The sequence below is a fragment of the Microcaecilia unicolor genome, chromosome 2 (genome assembly GCF_901765095.1).
Source record: "Microcaecilia unicolor chromosome 2, aMicUni1.1, whole genome shotgun sequence".
In the NCBI taxonomy this organism is placed as follows: Eukaryota; Metazoa; Chordata; class Amphibia; order Gymnophiona; family Siphonopidae; genus Microcaecilia; species Microcaecilia unicolor.
Window position 1 is genome coordinate 257,240,874 of NC_044032.1, and position 20,146 is coordinate 257,261,019.

The window sequence follows — 20,146 nt, forward strand, 5'->3', positions numbered from 1 at the left end:
CAGCATTCCATGTAACTCCTTATGTTTATTACAATTTGATATACAGCCCTAATTGAACAAGCAGGTCAGGGCGGTTTACAATAAGTAGCCTGCTTGCCAAGGACAGAAAGAATTTGTAGATCTTTTTCCTCTTTGTAAAACTCCCCCCCCCCCCCCCCCCAAATGGGTGAAAGCTGTTTCTTTCTTAGGAGCTTGTGCATTTCTTTCCTCCAAGTCTCTAGACAGAAGGTTTTCTCTAGCCATTGAATTCATAGACAGTTCTCTGCTCCTAAGCATGATTTGTGTACGGGGGGGGGGGGGGGGGGTCTCTAACTGGAAACCCACATTCACATGCCACTTGTATGCATAAATGCACAGAATCCCAGAGATGTAACCCGCTTTGATTGTAACCACAATCCCATCCCCTTTCTCTTTCCCTTTTGTGGGTCAGTGAACCAGTGGTGTAGCCAGACCTGACATTTTGGGTGCGCCCAGAGCTAATATGGGTGGGCACTATGTATATACGTATAAGTAGCATGTCTCGGGACACATACAGAACACAGCTAGAATGTTTCCTCTAACAGCTTTCCATAGGAAATGTATTCAAATTCTGGTAGCACCTCAATAATAGCAACACAGAATCCCTTTACTGCCAGGTACCTTGTGAAGTAACACTATATCCTGCAAATAAGCTTCTTAGAGCCTATGCTGCAAACCTTAACACCAGTTCTGAACACGAATACCAGTAATAGTACCTTTAAAAAGGCAGCAGTCAATATGCACAACAGCAATATACATCCCATTGGAATAGGCAGACAAGTCAGACTCATAGATCCTGACACAAAGCACATGCCAGCAGAATCTCTGACCTGCTCAGTCACAGGCAGAACACAGACCAACCTTAACAATTACAAAATAAAGGACCAAAAATTAAAATTTGTCCTGTAGTCCTTCCTTTCCCTACCCCCCTCGCATCCATCCCCGTTGCCCAGCATCAGCCCTTCTCTTCTCCACCATCCTTCCCATAGCTAGGCATTAGCCCTATCCTACCCCCCACCCCTCCCTATAGCCCTGTCCTACCTCTACCCATTCCCTGCCCTTCCCAGTCTCCCCTCCCCCATCCCCATCCCCATCCCCATCCTGAAGCACAACAGCATTAAATAAAAAAACATTTTGCTTTTTAAGGTCCTGGGCGGTGGCGATTGCACCCCTACCCAGAAACTTGCCTGCTACATTAAATATAAAACCTTTATCATTTTTCTTGTAATGTATTAATCACAACAAATTGTTTTTCTTAAATTTCCGAATTTATGTATATACATGAATGTGAAATGTAAATTCATAAATTAAAAAAAAAAATTAATAAATATAAACCTTTTTTTTTAACTTTAACCTGGGCACTGTAGAGCCCACCACAACCCAGAAACTCACCTTTATTAATTATAAAACCTTTTTTTTAACTGGGCACTGAGCCCACCCCGACCCAGAAACCCAACAATATTAAACTTTATTGTTGGTGGGTTGCCATTTAAAACATTTACCATGTGAGCACTTGCCACCTAAGGTCTCCTGTCCTAACCAGTTGGCAGGAACGCCTATTCCTGCCCTTGCCTCCCTCAAAAAATCCCAGAAAATAACTTGCGGTTATTATGTGCAGGTGCCAGAACTAAAGCTTGAGGCTTCAGCGCCTAATGGAGTTTAAGGACCCCTAAATATTTGATTACTTTTATTGGGGGAGGGGTATGGAGATCGTGTTGTTCATGATAAATTTAAGTTAAATATCAAAATACCTATACAAGATAGATCTTTTGCTGACGAAATTAAAGGAATTGACGATTTCACCACCGAAAACAGGTCTTCACAAAATAAGTTACCTGGAGTTGCACCTTTTTCTTTTTTTTGCAGTCTATAATCTACAGTGCAGCCATGCTCACTGAAATCCTTCATGAAACCGGAAGCCGTTATTGAGTCCTTATCGGGGACGCATTTCAAATCGGATCCGTTGTAGCGCCAGTATAGGTGAAGGTGGGGAGCTCAACTCAAGGCTGATCGAGCGAGCCAGCGAGGACCCAATAACTTCTCCAGCCACTGCTGGCATGGTGGAGGACACCCGGCCAGCCAAGCTGCAGCACTGGCGGCGTCAGATTTTTTCTGAGCATACCATGGGAGTACGGGGGAGGGGGGAAGCAAGCCAGGCGCCCTGAGACCAATGGTTGGAACAGCCTGTGTACCAACATGTAAGCGGTGACGGTGTGCATGCACAAATGTTACTTATAAACTGTCCACAATCCTTAGCTTTAGAAGGTATAATAGACTGCAGGCCAGCTCGGAGTGAGAACACAGAACTGCAGCAGTGGCGCTAGAACTGCCGACTTCCATTCCGACCCGGATTCTCACAAAAAAAAAATTAAGGCAGTTACCGCAGGTGGGAGAGCTGCTGTCTGTTTTTGCTGCCAGTGCCGGCTGGCGGCTGCCTAAATTTATGTAGCTGCGCAGCGGCAGAACTGACAATGACTTCTAGCACCTAGAAGATCCTCTTGATTGGAGGATTAGGACAAAGTGGGTGGGCCTGAACTGAGATTGGGCGGGCCTGGGCCCACCCATAGCTACACCCCTGCAGTGAACATTTACACACACAACAGCAGAGCGACTAAGCAGTATTCTGTGAAGGCGAGTGTAAGTCGCATAGCACAGAAATGCAAGGGGGGTGTTCAACGCATGGGAGGGGCACAGGCAGGGCTTTCACATATGGTTGCAACTTACAGAATGCAGTAAATTATGTGTACCCTTGCCACATTTACATGACCGCAGTTATGCCAAGTCTGTTGCTGGTGAACTGCGGGCGTCCTGATAATTGGGCTACACTAGCATTGGGTACCAGAATCCGAGTGCCCAGATCTCTTACTTGACAGCATCGAGGTGCTGAAAAGAATGCCCCCCCCCCCCTTCCAGAATTGGGTCAATTCTGTAAAATGTGCCAAAATGCAGTTCCCTGAACGCAAATTCTATAACAGAATCTGGTACTCAAATTCCATTATAGAATATTGACATAACGCAGCATTTATGCAAGAACATTTAAGCACACCCACTTATGCCATGTCAATGGCAGGCATAAATGCAAGTATTATATAACCTACACATATAAATGTTTGACACGTCCACGCTGTGGGTGCTTCCCCCTGTTCATGCCGTCTTGCATTTGCAACTTGAGCGCTCATAGAATAATGCTGTGTGTGTGCTTTGCACTTATGCCTGTGAACATTATATTCATGCGTATAACTTATATAATCAACTCGCAAATGGTGCTTACATTTAGATGCTGATTATAGAATGAGGGGGGGGGGGATAAATTACAGAGCTGGAACCGTTGAAGGATACATCTCTTGCTATATGTAGAAGGCATTTCTGTTCACATGTGCGCTCTCCCTCTGTTTTCAAAAAGTTTATCTTGAAAAAATGATGCTGCTTTGATCTCATGTTTTACACAGGAATTGGATTCAGTCACCTTTTGTCCTCCGCACCCATTTTAGGTGTATATATGTCTTATATAAGAATCCAGTGTGGCTCTCTCTCCAGAGAGCACCCTCTACCAACTCCTGTACATTTCTGAAGTTTCTCTGTAAGGAAATTGGCATGGATGTTTTAAGAGTCTTAGAGAGGACCAGGAGACCACAAAAAAGCCCTGTTTTATGATTAAACAGTAACACAGCAGGGTCAGCTCTAGAGAAGATATGTATCTGAGCTCCATGCAGGCATTACATTAATACACATAAAGATAAGGCCAGGTGGGACCCCAGGAGATCATCTAGAATTCTAGAAAGATAGGGCTGGAAGGGTGCGTTGAGGTGGGGAAAAATATTAATAGTGAAATCCTGGACCCTGAAGGCCCTACAGATTCTAATTATGAATGCCGTGCCCTTAAAGGGACAGCTGTGTGTCTTAATATTCTTGTTCTGTGCTTGTTCCACAGCCTGCCCTCAGACAAGGTTACTCTGGCACTCCCCGCAGTGCAGGCGCCTCACTCGGCCATGTCTTCGCGGGTGTTGCTGCGCCAGCAGCTTATGCGCGCCCAGGCCCAGGAACAGGAGCGAAGGGAGCAGCAGCAGGCCGCCCAATTTCTGGCTGAAAAGGCTGCAGCTGCAAGCCCCGCCACAGCAGCCATTAGCGTGACTCCCGGCGTTCGTCCAGCTGCTGCGCAAGTGCCGGTAGAAGTTCTGAAGGTGAGGAAGGGGTGTGCCAAATCCTTTCCTGTTTTAAGGGAATTGAGTATTGTGGGGCATTGATAGCATGGGAGTAGTATCACAAAAGATGTCTGCCAGTGAGATTGTGCTAGTGCAGCACCAGATAATGCCCTTACAGTCCTGAGTGCATCACCCCCAATGAAAAGGCATTCTATCTTCTGGGAGAGGTTCCTGTTATAAAAACATCTCTTATCTGCAAGAAATCATACTTTACATTTATGCTAAGGATGAATGTAGTAGGATTATAATAGTGTTATTCAACTGTGTATAAATCGCCAGACCGGCTCTTTCATTCTTGGGCTTGCCTCACACTTTCTTGTAGGTCCAGACGCACCTGGAGAATCCAACCAAGTATCACATCCAGCAGGCCCAGAGGCAGCAGGTGAAAGAGTACCTGTCTACCACCATGGGTAACAAACGGGCCACCCAGGCCCTGGCTGGGGCCCATTCGCCACAGGCAGCCTCCGCTCCCGAACCAGCTGTGCCCCAGGGTTCTGGCAGTGGCCTCAACAGTCCTATGGCCATGCTGAACATTGGCTCCAGCTCAGAGAAGGAGGTAAGGCCCATGAGCGTGAGGTTTTTTCTTGTACTCTAGATAACTTCTTCTTCTTTTTTTTTTTTTAAGTAACAAATAAATTTGTCAGAAGTCTTTATTGTCAGTTCAAACAAGTGGGAAAAACTTAAACATGCCACTTACAGCAATAAGCAAACATTGCGCATCAAATTTCAAGTATACTCTAGATAACTTCTAAGAGAGCAGCCTTCTTATTTTGGTGTCTTTCCAATACTGGCATGCATAGGCGTAGTTTGACTGTTTCATTTGGGGGGGCAAAGAATGGGTGGAGCATATTAGCATATCATTTGCATATATACATATGCAAATGAATATGCTAATATGGAGGAAGGAAATGAAATTTACAGGCAAAATATCACAGATGCACATTTCAAAAAGCTGACACATTTCAATTAATAAATTATGAATAAAATACTTTTATTTACCTTTGTTGTTTGATCATTTAGTTTTTCTATTCGCTTTGATCCCAGTGTCTTCTGTTTTATGCAGTGTCTTCTTTCCAGTAGGCTTCCCTGTGCTCCCCACCCCTCGCAGTCCCATCCATCTCTTGCTCCTTCCCTCTGCTCCCCACCCCTCGCAGTCCCATCCATCTCTTGCTCCTTCCCTCTGCTCCCCACCCCTCCCAGTCCCATCCACCTCTTGCTCCTTCCCTCTGCTCACCACCCCTCCCAGTCCCATCCATCTTCTGTTCCTTCCCTCTGCTCACCATCTCTCCGTCCCATCCATCTTCCCTCTGCTCCCCACCCCCCCGCGAGGTCCAAGATGGTGACTCCGTTTACCCCCCTCTCTTCCTCCCTCCCTCCCTCCCTCCGGCGCAGGCAGCAGTCTTTTCCAGCGTTCCTGGCAGCGGTAGCGATGTACACGCTGCCTTCGGTCTGCCCCGGAAGCTTTCTCTTCAAGTTCCTGTTCCCACCTATGCGGGAACAGGAACTTGAAGAGAAGGCTTCGGGGCAGAGCCAAAGGCAGCGTGTACAACGCTACCGCTGCCAGGAACGCTGGAAAAGACTGCTGCCTGCGCCGGAGGGAGGGAGGAAGAGAGAGAGGTAGACGGACACGCTCCTCTCCGTCCGCTTGGCTTCCCTGCCCTCTCTGTCTGCGTCCCGCCCGAAAGGAAATGACGTCAGAGGAAGGTGGGACGCAGATAGAGAGGGCAGGGAAGCCAAGCGGATGGAGAGGAGCGCGTGCCTGCATGTGTTTTTTTTTTTTTTTTTAACTAATGGCGCGGCGGCGCCTCGCGTTGTTTGGGGGGGCATTGCCCCCCCTCACCCCCCCAGTCTACGCCTATGCTGGCATGTCTCTCCCATAGGGGATAAGACTGTGATCAAGGATTTCTTTGTCTCCAGGTGCAACTACTTCCTGGTCTGACTCTTTCTTTCTCCCCCTCTCTTCCTTGCTGGCACAGATTGATGATGTAATTGATGAGATCATTAGTCTGGAGTCGAGCATCAACGATGACATGCTAGGCTTCATGGATGCTGGAGGGCTGCAGCTGCCCAGCACGGTAAGAGGAAGCAGAAAGTGCTGGGGATCTGCTGCTGCAGGTGGTGAAAATTGCAGCGCTAGTACACAGAGGGAATGGGAGTGCCTTAGGTGATATCAATGACGGAACCGGAGGTTAGAGCTGAGGCACAGTAAGATAAACTGAAACTCCCAAGTGGTCAGTAGCTGGCAATTAATGGGCACATGATCAAAAGCCCCGCACTGTTCCAAACAGGTTTACCACACCTACGATCAGAGATAATTGCATGCAAATTTAAGCACGCAGTTCTCTCTGATCGTAGGGTAGAAGTGTGGGAGGATTGTGCCTGCGCACTTGACAATCCTCCCGCACTTGTTTGACAGGTCTGGGCTGCCAAAAGCCCAGACCTGTCAAACACAGGGACTGGAGGTCCATGGGACCACCAGACACCAAGTACCCCCACCCGAGCCAAGCGAAACGGGCTGGAGGTCCAGCAGACCGACCTCCGGTCCCCCTGACGCCCCCTCCGACACAGGTTTGGGGGGGGGGGGGGCTGGAGATCCAGTGGGTCTCCAGCCCCCCTAACTCTCCCCAAGCATCCCACTGATGTCCATGGTGGGCTGTGGGCTGTGGGGATATCCCCCCCCCCCCCCGGTGGTCTAGCGGCCCTTCCCCACCCCCCTACCTGCAGTTGGAGGAAAGAGGTGGCCTCCCTCCTTTTCCATCGGTGCCGTCTGGAAAATGGCGGTGCCCAACCCTGCCTAGTGCATCTTGGGGTGTGCTGGGTGGGGCTTCACACCATATGGGGGTGGTAGCAAACGCAGGTGCTAGTATGGTGCTAACAGCCTCTAGCGCCTGCGTTTGCTTCTGATCATCGGCCCATACGTTCCTTATCTGTGTGGTGATGGATATATATGCTGAGGTCAAGAAGAAGGAAAGAAAGGCTACCTAAGTAAACATGCCACCAAAAATATAAGGTCAGCCAAGTCCTAACAGGGACAGTAATAAATACAATATAAATCTGATACTGTATTGTGCAACAAAAGTTATTACAGGGAGTTTCTTTTCACCAAGAACAAAAGGCCACATGAAAAGAAGGAACTATTCCTCACTGGGGTAAATGTATAAAATTAAATCAGCAAACAGAGAAATAAAGTAGCTAAGGAACAAATACAGCAGGAAATAAATATCAGCAGTCACAAGTAGATCAAACTCTGATACGGAAATAGTTGGAGAGAGGTGAACTTAGCCATAAAGATAGTCAATTGCAACACAAGACAATGTACTACAGAGAGAATAGTGTACCGCTGCCAGAAAAAAAGAATGTGATAGAACCGGCAATTTCAGATTGTGTAGTACAGAGTTGAAATTGGTTACACCTCTCGCTGCCAATGTCAGAAAGCCCAGTAAGGCAGTGTTTGAGTTTCATCCGCTGGAAACTACTACTACTTAACATTTCTAGAGCGCTACTAGGGTTACGCAGCGCTGTAAAAAGAGCTTACAATCTACAGGACGAAATGTCAAGTTGGGGTAGTTTAGATTTCCTGAGAAAAGGTGTAGTGATTAGGTGCCGAAGGCGACATTGAAGAGGTGGGCTTTGAGCAATGATTTGAAGATGGGTAGGGTGGGGGCCCGGCGTATGGGCTCAGGGAGTTTGTTCCAAGCATGGGGTGAAGCGAGGCAGAAAGGGCGAAGCCTAGAGTTGGCGGTGGTGGAGAAGGGTACTGAAAGGGTAATGAAACTCTGTGTCATTGTGTCAGAACAACACTCAGATCAAGACCTTGACAATGCTATGACCTGGGGTATTCCCATTCCTACTGATAAAAAGCTTGAAGCAAGAAAACACGACAGTAAAACACAAATATTGAATTGCTAATAAGTGTCAGCCCTGAGTAACGAATGGAGAAAGAAGGCTCTCAAATACCAGAAAGTGCAGTTGGGGATCAAGAAAATGTGGGCGAAAGGTACAGTGGAACAGTCTGTGCATTGGGTGCCACCGGCCTGATTTAAAAAAAGCTTCCAGTGTGCTTTGATGTGTTTGTACCTTGTGAATGCCAGAAGGAGGTGCTCCTTGACACTAGCAGTGAAGTCAAGAGGCTGAAATCATACCCAGCTTACCTTGACATGGAATGCGTTAATGGCTTGTATTTCTTGTGATAAGATGATACACTGGATATTTTGACTTATAGTTAGTGAATTTCTTTTGTTTCAAAATTGTTATGGATGTTGTTTTGTTGAAAAAAAAACTTATGATCACCTAAACTTCCGGAAATCATTAAAAACTAACCTGTTCAAATAGGCATACCCTACCGACCCAACTTAAATGCCTGTACCCTGCAACACAATGAAACCAAAGCTCGTAATGGACATATAATAACTCTTCCCCTCTACGATTCCCTAATGTGTTTGTACACACGAACCTTATTCTACTATAGAAATGATAAGTAGTAGTACCACAACATTACTGTATTTGTTCATAACCAGAATTGGCGAACACTTTTATGTTACTATGTAAGCCACATTGAGCCTGCAAATAGGTGGGAAAATGTGGGATACAAATGTAATAAATAAATTAAATATGGAGTTTTTTTCAGACCGGTGGTGGTGATTTTTCCCTCATGGTAGTCTGTCAAGGTGTGGTTTTTTTTTTTACTGAGGTCTTTAAATATGATTTACAGTCAGGGGTGTAGCTAGGTGGGGCCACGGGGGCATGGGCCCCCACAGATTTAGCCCTGGTCCCCTCTACTTTCGACCCTCCCCCGCCGCCGACCCTCCCCCGCCACTTTCGATCCCCACTCCCACCACCGCCGACCCTCCCCCACCGCCGCCAGGTACCTTTGCTGGCAGAGGTCCCCAACCCCTGCCAGCCGAAGTCTTCTTCAGTGCCGGTCTCCAGCACCTTCACTGATCTGTTTCTGAGTGACTTTTAACGTGCAGGATGTGCATGCAGGACGTCAGGAGTCGGGACTCACAGAAACAGATCAGTGAAGGCGCTGGAGACCGGCGCTGAAGAAGACTGGCTGGTGGGGGTTGGGGACCCCTACCAGCAAAGGTACTTGGCGGCAGCGGCTGGTGGGAGACGGGCTAAACTGTACCCCCTCACCTCGGGCTCTGGACCCCCCCTCCCGCCAAGGTCTGGCTACGCCCCTGTTTACAGTGTTCTCCCTAGAAATTTTTGTCAACTGGGTGGTATGAAGGAGTAGCCGGGTGGGAGCAGGGGAGTACTACATAGTATTAGGAAAGGGGATGAGATTTGATATATTGCCTTTCTGTGGTACAATCAATGCAGTTTACATATTATGTACAGGTACTTATTTTGTACCTGGGGCAGAGGAGGGTTAAGTTACTTGCCCAGAGTCACAGGGAACTGCAGTGGAAATCAAACCCAGTTCCCTTGGTTCTCAGTCCACTGCATTAACCGTTAGGCTGAAGCTGGTGTTCAGTAAAATCAGCTGGTGATTATTTTTCAGTTTTTTTTTTCTGCCACAGTGTATTGTAGTTTGTCATTTTGTTCAAAAGTAGGCCATATTGCAGCATTACACTGATGGTGAGAGAGCAGAGGATTATAGCAGAGACAAGCATAGAGAACGTGGCAACATCAAGGTCACAGAGACTGTGGGTGTAACTGTGATGTCTCTGTCCCTCGTCCTTAGTTACCAGTCTCGGGGAACATTCTGGACATCTACAGCACCCAGGGTGTGAGCACACCAGCCATCACTGTCAGCAACTCCTGTCCGGCTGAGCTGCCCAAGATCAAGAAAGAGTACTTAGGTATGAGGGGACGGGCAGCGGGAACAGCAGGTGGGGGAGGAGAGATCTGACTGTAACTCCCCCCCCCCCCCCCCCCCGAACACTGGGGGTTGGGGGGAGGGAGTTGTAAATCCCAGACTCTGTGGCTCTATTTGCAAGGTTCCTTTTCTGAGATCATGAGGAGGAGATGGTCTCCTTGGAAAATTATTGTTCCCTTTTTATTAAGAACTTGTCAGTTAACAGCGAATATTTGCAGGAAGAAAAGTGAGAACTAAAGCAGAGATGGTGTTCTTCCATGTTTCACATTATGGCCAAGATGTCTGGGGGTTGGGGAAAGTTCTTGGAGGAAAAGTCCATAAGCAGTTTAGCCAGGTGGACTTGAGAACACCACTATTTATCCCCTGCAGAGCAACAAGGAATGGTGGTTATTGTCATTATTGTTTATTTATATTCTGCCCTTACCAAGACAAAGTACATAAAAACATTCACAATAAAAATTATCAGCATAACTGTTGTGGGATCTGTTGGGCATTTTCTACAGATACAGATTTGCCCATTGTCAGAGGCAGGATGTTGGGCTCAATGGACCTTTGATCTGGCCTAGCATGGCACATTTTATGTGCTTCTGTATAGGGATAAATCGTAAACACATATTCAAGTCAATATTGAGCCTGTGGCAGTCACCATTTCTTTTTTAAAATGCTGGCTGCCATGGGCTTTTCTGTACTCAGACATTCAGCACTGGGCCATATTCATCTACCACTGCTGAATATCCAGGTATTAGGTAGTTGCTGGCAGTTACCAGAGTACAGCCAATAATCTATGATGGCAACCAGATAGCTAGGACAGCCTTTTGTCCTAAATTAACCAGTTATCTATCCGGGTGCTGCAGCTGAATGTTGGCAAAGCACAGGACTCTCAACTCTACCCTGACTCCATCTCTGCACTGCCTGGATAGCGCTGAGGTAGTCTGTCTGGATTTTCAGTAACATGATCCATATTAGACCTGGTCAGTATAGGAGCTTTTTTTTAAATAGCATTAATTATTGACCCCACTATCGTAAAGCTTCCATATATGGTAACAAGTTAGCAAAGTAGGTGTGCCTATAGCCTGTGACATCACTGCACTGAGTTGATAATTGTTGTAATCTGGATTTACAGTAGCAGGCTAATGCAAGTTAGATTGAGGTACAGTGGCATTGGATTTGCCCAAGATGACCAGGGGAAGCAGCAGGATTTGAACCCTGTCTTATCTGGTTCTCAGCTCCCTGCTCTAACCATTAGGCTACTCTTCAGTTTTTCAGTCTGTGGTAGCAGACAAGCATAAAGAAATTCTTTTAACTTTTAGAGCAGTCATGAATGTTGAAATAGTGAATCACTCTTAAGGACATAATAGACCTATGCTGCCCTGCAGTGGCAGAAGGAAGTAAGTCCATTTTGGCTGATTTGTAGGAAAATGGAAAAACAAAACCCCAAACGTGTTTTACTTGGTATCTCTGCAGTAAACTTACAACCTTTTACCTCTGAAATATTGTGGATCCTGAAGGGGCTTTGAAGCAGCATTTATTATGATGTTAAATACTTCCTAGATTACAGAGAGGCACTTAACTTAATTTTGAGCATGTGGACTTCCTTCTACCATTGCAGGGCAATATGGACTTCAGTGCCTAGGCTTCCTCTCTCCATTATCCTTTTTCAGGGCCAGATGCACTCAACAATCCTTCCCTTACTGATTCCCTTAGCGAATCGGTAAGGAACAGGCATGCATTAAGGAAAGGGAATGCAAATGAGCTGCTCATTGTAGTTCACTTGCATTCTCTATTCCATCGTTAAACAATCGGCCAAACAGCCGGTCGAGCATGCGCAGAGCAGCCAAGCGTTATGCTGGCTGCTCTGCGCATGCCAAATACGCTGCCCGAAGACGCCACGCTGCTCACCCCCTCCGATGCGGTTCGATCCAGAGGACAGTGCAGTTGACGCCCATCCAAAAAAAATGTCCATTTTGGCCATCATTTCCCCTCCCCCCGCAATAATAAAAACGTCTTTTTTGGCAGTGCTTCACTCAGCGGAGAGACCTGGAAGTCCCTGAGCCAATCAGAATGCGTTTAGCCAAGCTAAACGTGCTGTGATTGGCTTAGAGACTTCCAGGTCTCTCAGCTGAGTGAAGCACTGCCAAAAAAGATGTTTTTATTATTGGGGGGGGGGGGGGGGGATGACGGCCAAAATGGATGTTTTTTTTGGATGGGCGTGTTCAACTGCACTGTCCTCTGGATCGAGCCGCATCGGAGGGGGTGAGCAGCGCGGCGTCTTCGGAGGGGGGGGGAGGAATGATGGCCAAAATGGATGTTTTTTTTAAAGCTGAGTGCTATTTTTTTTGTTGTTGTTGCTTTTGTTGCAGTTCTTCAATCCTGCGCAGCCTCAACGAGAGGTACAGACCTCTCGTTAGATTTTCCAGCGTTAAGGCAATCGGAAAAGTTAGTGCATCTCATTACAATAGGGTTTCTACACAATTTGCTTATCTGCATTCCATTTTCGTTAGCTGCTACTGTCCTCGGGGAAAAAAGTCTTTAGTGCATGCCAGGGTTTACTACTTGCTCGTTAAGTTTAGTGCATCTGGCCATCAGTGACTCTAACCAGAGGAGTCTTGCTGTTCACATCCCCGAGTCTTATCTTGTACCAGCATGTTCCTTATTCTTCTGTTCTTCTTATCCTCAAGATCGTGGCCTAAAGATCTCAGCCATCGCTTCACACTGGAGGATTTCCATCTACTTTGCAGCTTGTTGTCACAATGTTTAAGGGTGTGTCTGATTCTCCCTCCCTTTCTAATTTTAACTTTTACAAGGAAGAGTGGGTAAAATGGAAGGAACTGGTTATTCATGGGTAGCCACCAGTCTGAGGATTCACCTGAGCCGGCTTTGTCTTGTTAAACATTCTCTGAGTAAGGGTGGAGAGTGTTGAGAGTGTGAAGGGTGCACCTGGTGGCCTCACTACCCCAGGAAACATGCTCTGTTCCTTCTACTCCTGATCTCTCACCCTTCTCATCTCTGTCTCTTACAGAACATGAAGCAAAGGCCCTGATGAAAGAGCGGCAGAAGAAAGACAATCACAATCTCAGTGAGTTGCCATGGGGTCCTTGACTCTGCCACATTTGCCATATGTTTCACACACCTCCCCCCCCCCCCCCCCCCCCCCCCCCCCCCCCCCCCCCCCCCGCCAGTCAGTCCTGGCATGGTCCTGTACGCTATAGAGGGAGAGCAGAGGAGTTGCAGCCCTGGATCGAGAGGGCTTTAGTTCTTTGCTTGGCATACTGTAGGCACCTTGTTAATTCTTTCTTTCTTGTCTTTTTCTCCTGCAGTTGAGAGGCGTCGGCGGTTTAACATCAACGATCGTATTAAGGAATTGGGCACCCTCATTCCCAAGTCTAGTGACCCGTAAGTGAAACGCAGGCACAGAAAGTGAGCTTAGGATGCGGCCTAGATCTCCCTTTCTTCTGATTGGGGTTTGCCTCCTCACCTGCACTGTTCCATCCTTGGCTAAAACAAGTTACCCCATTCTCAGTCCTGAGGGTTGCAGAGGACAGGATACTTGAGGGTCACTGCTAGGCCTAACTGCTGTCCTCAGGGCAGGGGAAGCTGCTCTCACCATCCATCTTGAATGGAGTTAGTGATGCACTGTAGTAATATTGAACCTTGTATGCAGGGAACGCTAACTAGTGTTCCCTCTTTAGTCTTTTTATAGCTTAAAAGGTTATAAAGTTTTAAGGTTTGGCAGAGAGGAGTGATGGGGCGTTTTCAGTACTGCTGCAATGGTGATACCTAGTGGAGCCAGCAAATAAATAAAGAATTGGACTCATAGACCAAACAACAAACGCTGTTGGCCCAAGTGGAGAAGCAGTGAATCTGGAGTTCAGCCTGGTAGAAAAGTACTTGATTGAAGTATCCGAAGATCTATTGCATCCAGTAGCTCAAGTTGACACGGTGACCTGACACAGCTGCATTTCAGCAAAATATGCTTGCGTCAGGGGGCCCACATCCTATGTAAATGCAGTCCTTATATATACAGTGTCACTGTACTGCCTAATAACTGTTCAACAGCTTAGGCATATGTCTCGGCTCCATCCAGTGAATGTGACTAACACTTTTGTTAGCTCTGATGCTTGGAGCTGAGACATATGCCTGAGCAGTGGGACTGTTATCAGGCAGTAGTATAGTGACACTGTATATATAAATACTGCATCTACACAGGTTGTGGACCCCCGACACAGCCATATTTTGTTGAAACATGGCTGTGTCAGGTTGCTTTGTTTGTCAGCTTGAGCTGTTGGATGTGATATATCTTCAGATACATCAATAAAATACTTTTACACTACATCGGACTCCAGCGTCACTACTTCCCTCTCGGGTCATCACCGCTCATTGTGTTCTTGCAACATCTAGTGGCGAACAGCAGTATTTCTGTATTTGTCGGATTGGGTGTGAAGGAAATGGGAGGTTTGCTTTGTTGCTTTCTCAGGCACTTGCAGAGGAAAAACCTAAGAAGTAGGGAGGAGGGTGGACTTTGTGTGGGATCCAGCTGATGGCTTAGCTGTTGTCTTGCAGGGAGATGCGGTGGAACAAGGGTACAATCCTTAAGGCATCAGTAGACTATATCCGGAAGCTGCAGAAGGAGCAGCAGCGGGCCAAGGACATGGAGACCAGGCAGAAAAAGCTGGAGCAGGCCAACCGCAGTCTGCTTCTACGTGTGCAGGTATATGGTGTGGGATGAATGGGAGTAAGGACTCGCTGTGACAACAGGCTGCACTTGCATGTGTAGGAATAGATGGAGGCTGCTATATACTAACTATAGTCTGTCTGTCTCTTTTGGACTTCAGGAGCTGGAGATGCAGGCCCAGATCCATGGCATCCCTGTTCCATCCCTGCCTGCTGCTGATCTAATGAAGCAGGATTCTGCAGGACCTGACATACAAGGGGCAGATATGTCCTTCCTGCGCCCCCTGGCCCATACTGGTGAGGTCAATGACTCCTCCTCTGCCTTGGACCTGAACTTTGCTGAGGCCCTGGGTGACCTTCTGGATCCTGAAATGACCTACCAGCTAGGGTTGACCGGCGATTCAGCCATTGCAGACATCCTGATGGATGAGGCCCTGTCACCAGTTGGGGCTACAGACCCTCTTCTGTGCTCCCTGTCCCCTGATGGGCGCTCCAAAAGTAGCAGCCGGCGCAGCAGCTTCAGCATGGAAGAGGACTTGTGATGAAGGCTTCTCTACCAGGGCAGGCAACAAGGGACTGCAGAAGGACTATAAAGTCCCCCTAAAATGCAGACACTGAAAGCTATGGATTGTTCTTAAGCATTGCTGTCTGTGTATACCCAGCCACTGCAATCCAGCAGCTTCCTCTACCCTTGCAGGTCTCCCAAGCTAGCTGAAGCAGAAAGCTCTCTGGGTCCACTGGGCTATTAGTCGGCGACAGGAGGCTAGTCAGTCTAGTCTCCCTCCCCCACCTATAGTCTCCAGCTGAAGTGCCCACTGGAAACTTAGTAGCTAAACAAAAGACTGATTGCTGGATCGGTTGTGATTGTGGTTAGCCACTGGAGTGAGTGCAGTGAAGCTCTCTGTAGAAAGAAGGTGCACAGTGGCCTGTGATTTGATTTACTGCTGGAAACCAAGTCTAAGCCATATCCCTGGTAGAAGCTGGTCTCCTCCTTAACTCCCTTTCTCTGAAACTTACGACTGTTAGCAGCTTTGTGTTAGGGGCTGTTTTGACTATGCAGATGGGCAAGTGCTCAGTTCATTGATTTGGTTGCACAGTTTGGTAGCACTGGGCTACAGGACCTAGGATCTCTTTGCCCTTTGCTCCCAGAGTCTTGTGGGGTTATTCAAGGTACTCGAGGAGAGATATTTGGAGAGTTTGAGAGTGTGGTGAAGGTGGGTAGTTCCGCAACTCATCCTATTCTGATGCTAAAGTTTTTTTGTTGTTTTTTTTTTGTCAGGAAGGTATTTTGGCCCAGCAGTTTTGTGTTCCTTTTGGATTCTGGCTCAGCTGGAACTGGCCTGTGTTGGGTTACAATACAATGAGCCTCCATTCACAATTAGTTGGGGGGTTTCCCCATATTTTTATAAATCCATCCCCAAATCTTGACAGTCCTAGGCCAAGGCCACAATCCTTGGCTCCCTGCGGCTACCCTAAATCCAGTAACAAAACATTTTTGTTGTTGTGACAATTGGGACTCCTTTGTTCTCCCCCTCTTCAGGTTTGTGTACAAAGCTCTTCTGTATCACCTCCAGCCCCAGCTGACTTAGAACACAAGATAAGATCTGTGAATGAAATCCAGGTCTTCTCTTCAGTACTTGCCTCCAGGTTGGTCCTGATCCTGTTAATCTTTTCCCCTCCATATGCTGCACTGTGCAGAATTATGTGCTAGGTGGGTCTCTGGTTCTTCACTGCAATATTTTGTCCTAAGTTTTCCTCACTTTTCTCCGCATATTCAGCCCCCCCCCCCCCCACCCCAAGGAGTCCCAAAGAACAGTACTGCTGCCCAAAAGTTGAAAGGACGCCTCCTTCAAGATGCCCATTCAGACTAGCTTGTGAGCCAGAGGCAGACATCTTTCCTCCCTCTCCTGGTCTAAGTACACCATCTCTGCCACCTGTCCAACTGTGGATTTGTTTTATTGAGAGCTGGTCTTCTTTTAATTCTGTACCTTTTTTTTTTTTTTGGTAAAGTAAAAAATGATTAGAAACAGAGGTTTGTGTGGGTTTTAATGATTTTTTTTTTTTAATGTGTGGTTTAGTTGGATGACAAAAAGGGAGACGGAGAGAGAGAGATGCACTGGACCATTTTTGTCAAAGATGTGAAATTGTGAAACTTTATTGGTACATCAGACCCAGTGCGAGACTATTTATTTCCCTTGCTTAAAGGATGTCCTCAGTGTAGGTGCCATATGCTGTCGCATGTCCCTGCCATCCACAGACCGACAATTTCAGAATCATTTAGGAGGAAATGTGGTTGTTAGGCCAATTTCTCTTCTGAAATTGTTGACTTCAGAAGGTCCCAGAAAGGCCACAGGTCAGTATTTCACACTTAATGTTTATTTTTTCACTCTCTCTGGCTTTGGCCTCCCCCAGTCGGTTAGGTGCTCCCATGGAGAAGATGAACTGCTGGCCATGTCCCATCTGTACCTTGCATATAGAGTCAATGGGGGAGATCAAAATTGGAGACATTTTGTGTGTTTGGGTCTCTCTTAATCTTGTTTTTGCTACATTTGTTTCTTCTGTTGTCATTCAGCTCTGATTTTATACCAGTCACTGTTTGTACACTAACTTTCTTTATAAAAAGAACAATACAAAACAGCTTGATGCCTTGTTTCATTTGGGGGTTTCTGAAGCCATTCTAGAAAAGTGAGCAATAACATGTATTAACTGTTGTGTGAGGGGTGCTTTTTTTAAACAAAGAGGCTAAGATGGGGGCAGCAGTTTCAGTTAATCCACATAAAAAAGATATGTGTTTTGGAAAATCTTTGTAGCTGTTGGTTTTCTATTTCAGAAGGGGAGTAAGGATACACCAGGCTGAATTTCTGCCATGGATAAATAGTCCAGGGTTCCATTCTGTAGTCTGATAGCTCTTCCTGCCCACCAGAAATATAAAATACCAACAAAGATCATGGTGGCAAAATTTTGATGATTGGGATAGCAGTTTTCAAAAGGATATTGTACTTGGACAGAAATGTTCTAGGAAGGGAGGAGTGGCAGCTGCTGGGCCATATGGAGTGCTCTTCAACATGGGCGTGTGATACAATATGGCACCTATTTTATAAAACACAAAAAGCAGAAGTGTACCACTAACAATAAAAATATAAAAGGGGGTAGACCAATGTTTCCAAAACAGCGAGTTTATAAAAAAAGACTCTCTTCTTTGTTTTTTCTAAAATAGTAAGTTTATTAACAACAGACTCGACACAGTCCTGCGTTTCGGCGCCAGGAGTGTCTCCTTCTGGAGTCAAACAGATTATCTCTGCAAGAGACAACATAAATGTACACATTGTAGCACAATTACATAAATACAAGAATAAATTAAAAAAAATATATATATATAAAACAAAATAGTTCAAATAATGAAAAACAGTGACTGCAGAAGATAAAATAAGTTATGAAAAATCTATCAAATACATACATCTAGTAAACAAAGTATATAAATATAAATACAAACATAAAACTTTAATTCTAAAATAAAAAAATATATAAGGCTGACAAAAAATAAGCACTAATAAAGCACAATTAGTGAATTATAATCAAAACCCAAAGGAATATAAGACCAGAGTGGTCACAAATAAAACATACCAACCACTGATGGTAATTGTGAACATATAGGCTAGAAAATCCAATAGTACAGCATCCATTAAAGACAATGATAAGTCACTGGACAGTAAACAGCTGATAACAAAAAACTAAATATAAATACACAAGATAGTAAATGCAATAATACAACAGCTATTGAAGACAAGGATAAGTATCAGTGAACAGTAAGAACATGGTGACTATGAACTAATTGTCCACTACAAGCACTGTAAAAATTAGAAAAAGAATAGCAAAATGAAAAATAAAAAAGAAATGAAATAATGGAGTAATGAACTCAAAATAATTATATGAGCACACATGAGTGCAAAGGTATATCATGTGATCATACTTGTGAACACACTTGGCGAGTGGTAACACCCATTGATAATTATACAAAACATATAATGACACAGTGATGTGTAGCTTTACTGCTAAAACAATGATATATTGAAAGTGGTCCCACATGTGGTAACAATAAAAATGGATGTGTTCCCCCCAAAAATGAACTAGAAACTAAAGAAAAAAAAAAAACAAGAGCGCAAACACTAGAGAAACGCAATGTCAAATGTAAGGTACCAAAAACAAAATTATATCACAAGGGACAAATGTCACTCTACTGCAGAATAATTTGCCCAAATAAACACTAAGCATTCTTAAGTACCGTCATTACAAGTTGCATAAAGCAACTAGAACATAACTAAATCTGGAACAAACCAGAACTCATTTAAGGTTAAAAAAAAAAAAAACTAATGGAAAAGGAGAAAAAAAAAAGCATACGGAGGTACATAAGGGCTCATTTATTTTAAAAGACATATATATGAAAGGAGACACATTTGAAATGTGCGTATTTACAAGAGCTGAAGACAAAAAATAGCACCCACGTAACTGTAGAGAGACATAGTAAAACATAGTAACATAGTAGATGACGGCAGAAAAAGACCTGCACGGTCCATCCAGTCTGCCCAACAAGATAAACTCACATGTACTACTTTTTGTGTATACCTTACCTTGATTTGTACCTGTCCTTTTCAGGGAACAGACCGTATAAGTCTGCCCAGCACTATCCCCGCCTCCCAACCACCAGCCCCGCCTCCCACCACCGGTTCTGGCACAGACCGTATAAGTCTGCCCAGCACTATCCCCGCCTCCCACCACCGGCTCTGGCACAGACTGTATAAGTCTGCCCTGCACCATCTCCGTCTCCCGCCACCGACTTTGCCACCCAATCTCGTCTAAGCTCTTTAGGATCCATTCCTTCTGAGCAGGATTCCTTTATGTTTATCCCACGCATGTTTGAATTCCGTTACCGTTTTCGTTTCCACCACCTCCCACGGGAGGGCATTCCAAGCATCCACTACTCTCTCCGTGAAAAAATACTTCCTGACGTTTTTCTTGTGTCTGCCCCCCTTCAATCTCATTTCATGTCCTCTCCTCTCGTTCTACTGCCTTCGCATCTCCGGAAAAGGTTAGTTTGCAGATTAATACCTTTCAAATATTTGAACGTCTGTATCATATCACCCCTGTTTCTCCTTTCCTCCAGAGTATACATGTTCAGGTCCGCAAGTCTCTCCTCATACGTCTTGTAACGCAAATCCCATACCATTCTCGTAGCTTTTCTTTGCACCGCTTCCAGTGGTGTGCTGGAGCAGGCTCTCACAGGCTCGCAAGAGCCAGTTGTTAATTTTTTGAGAATTTTGGGAGCCGGTTGTTAAGTAGGGCCCTCCATGGCTACTTTAACAACTGGCTCCCAAAATGTGGGCTTGGGCCCCCTGCTGAATTCTCTTTTACTTTGCTGGTGGGGATGCTGAGCCCT

General features: G+C 45.8%; 1 protein-coding gene across 3 annotated transcripts in view; it reads left to right on the forward strand.

Annotated features, from left to right (window-relative positions):
• The window catches only part of TFE3 (transcription factor binding to IGHM enhancer 3), a 93,134-nt gene extending 74,006 nt beyond the window's left edge, over positions 1–19,128 (forward strand). For all 3 annotated transcript variants that reach the window (XM_030194000.1, XM_030194002.1, XM_030194001.1), the window contains 8 exons: positions 3,950–4,199; positions 4,543–4,776; positions 6,197–6,295; positions 9,907–10,024; positions 13,061–13,117; positions 13,359–13,434; positions 14,602–14,749; positions 14,874–19,128. In XM_030194000.1, coding sequence (XP_030049860.1) covers positions 3,950–4,199; positions 4,543–4,776; positions 6,197–6,295; positions 9,907–10,024; positions 13,061–13,117; positions 13,359–13,434; positions 14,602–14,749; positions 14,874–15,254 — 1,363 coding nt within the window. In that variant the 3' untranslated portion in view covers positions 15,255–19,128. The remainder of the gene's footprint in view (positions 1–3,949; positions 4,200–4,542; positions 4,777–6,196; positions 6,296–9,906; positions 10,025–13,060; positions 13,118–13,358; positions 13,435–14,601; positions 14,750–14,873) is intronic.
• Positions 19,129–20,146: the final 1,018 nt, after the last annotated feature.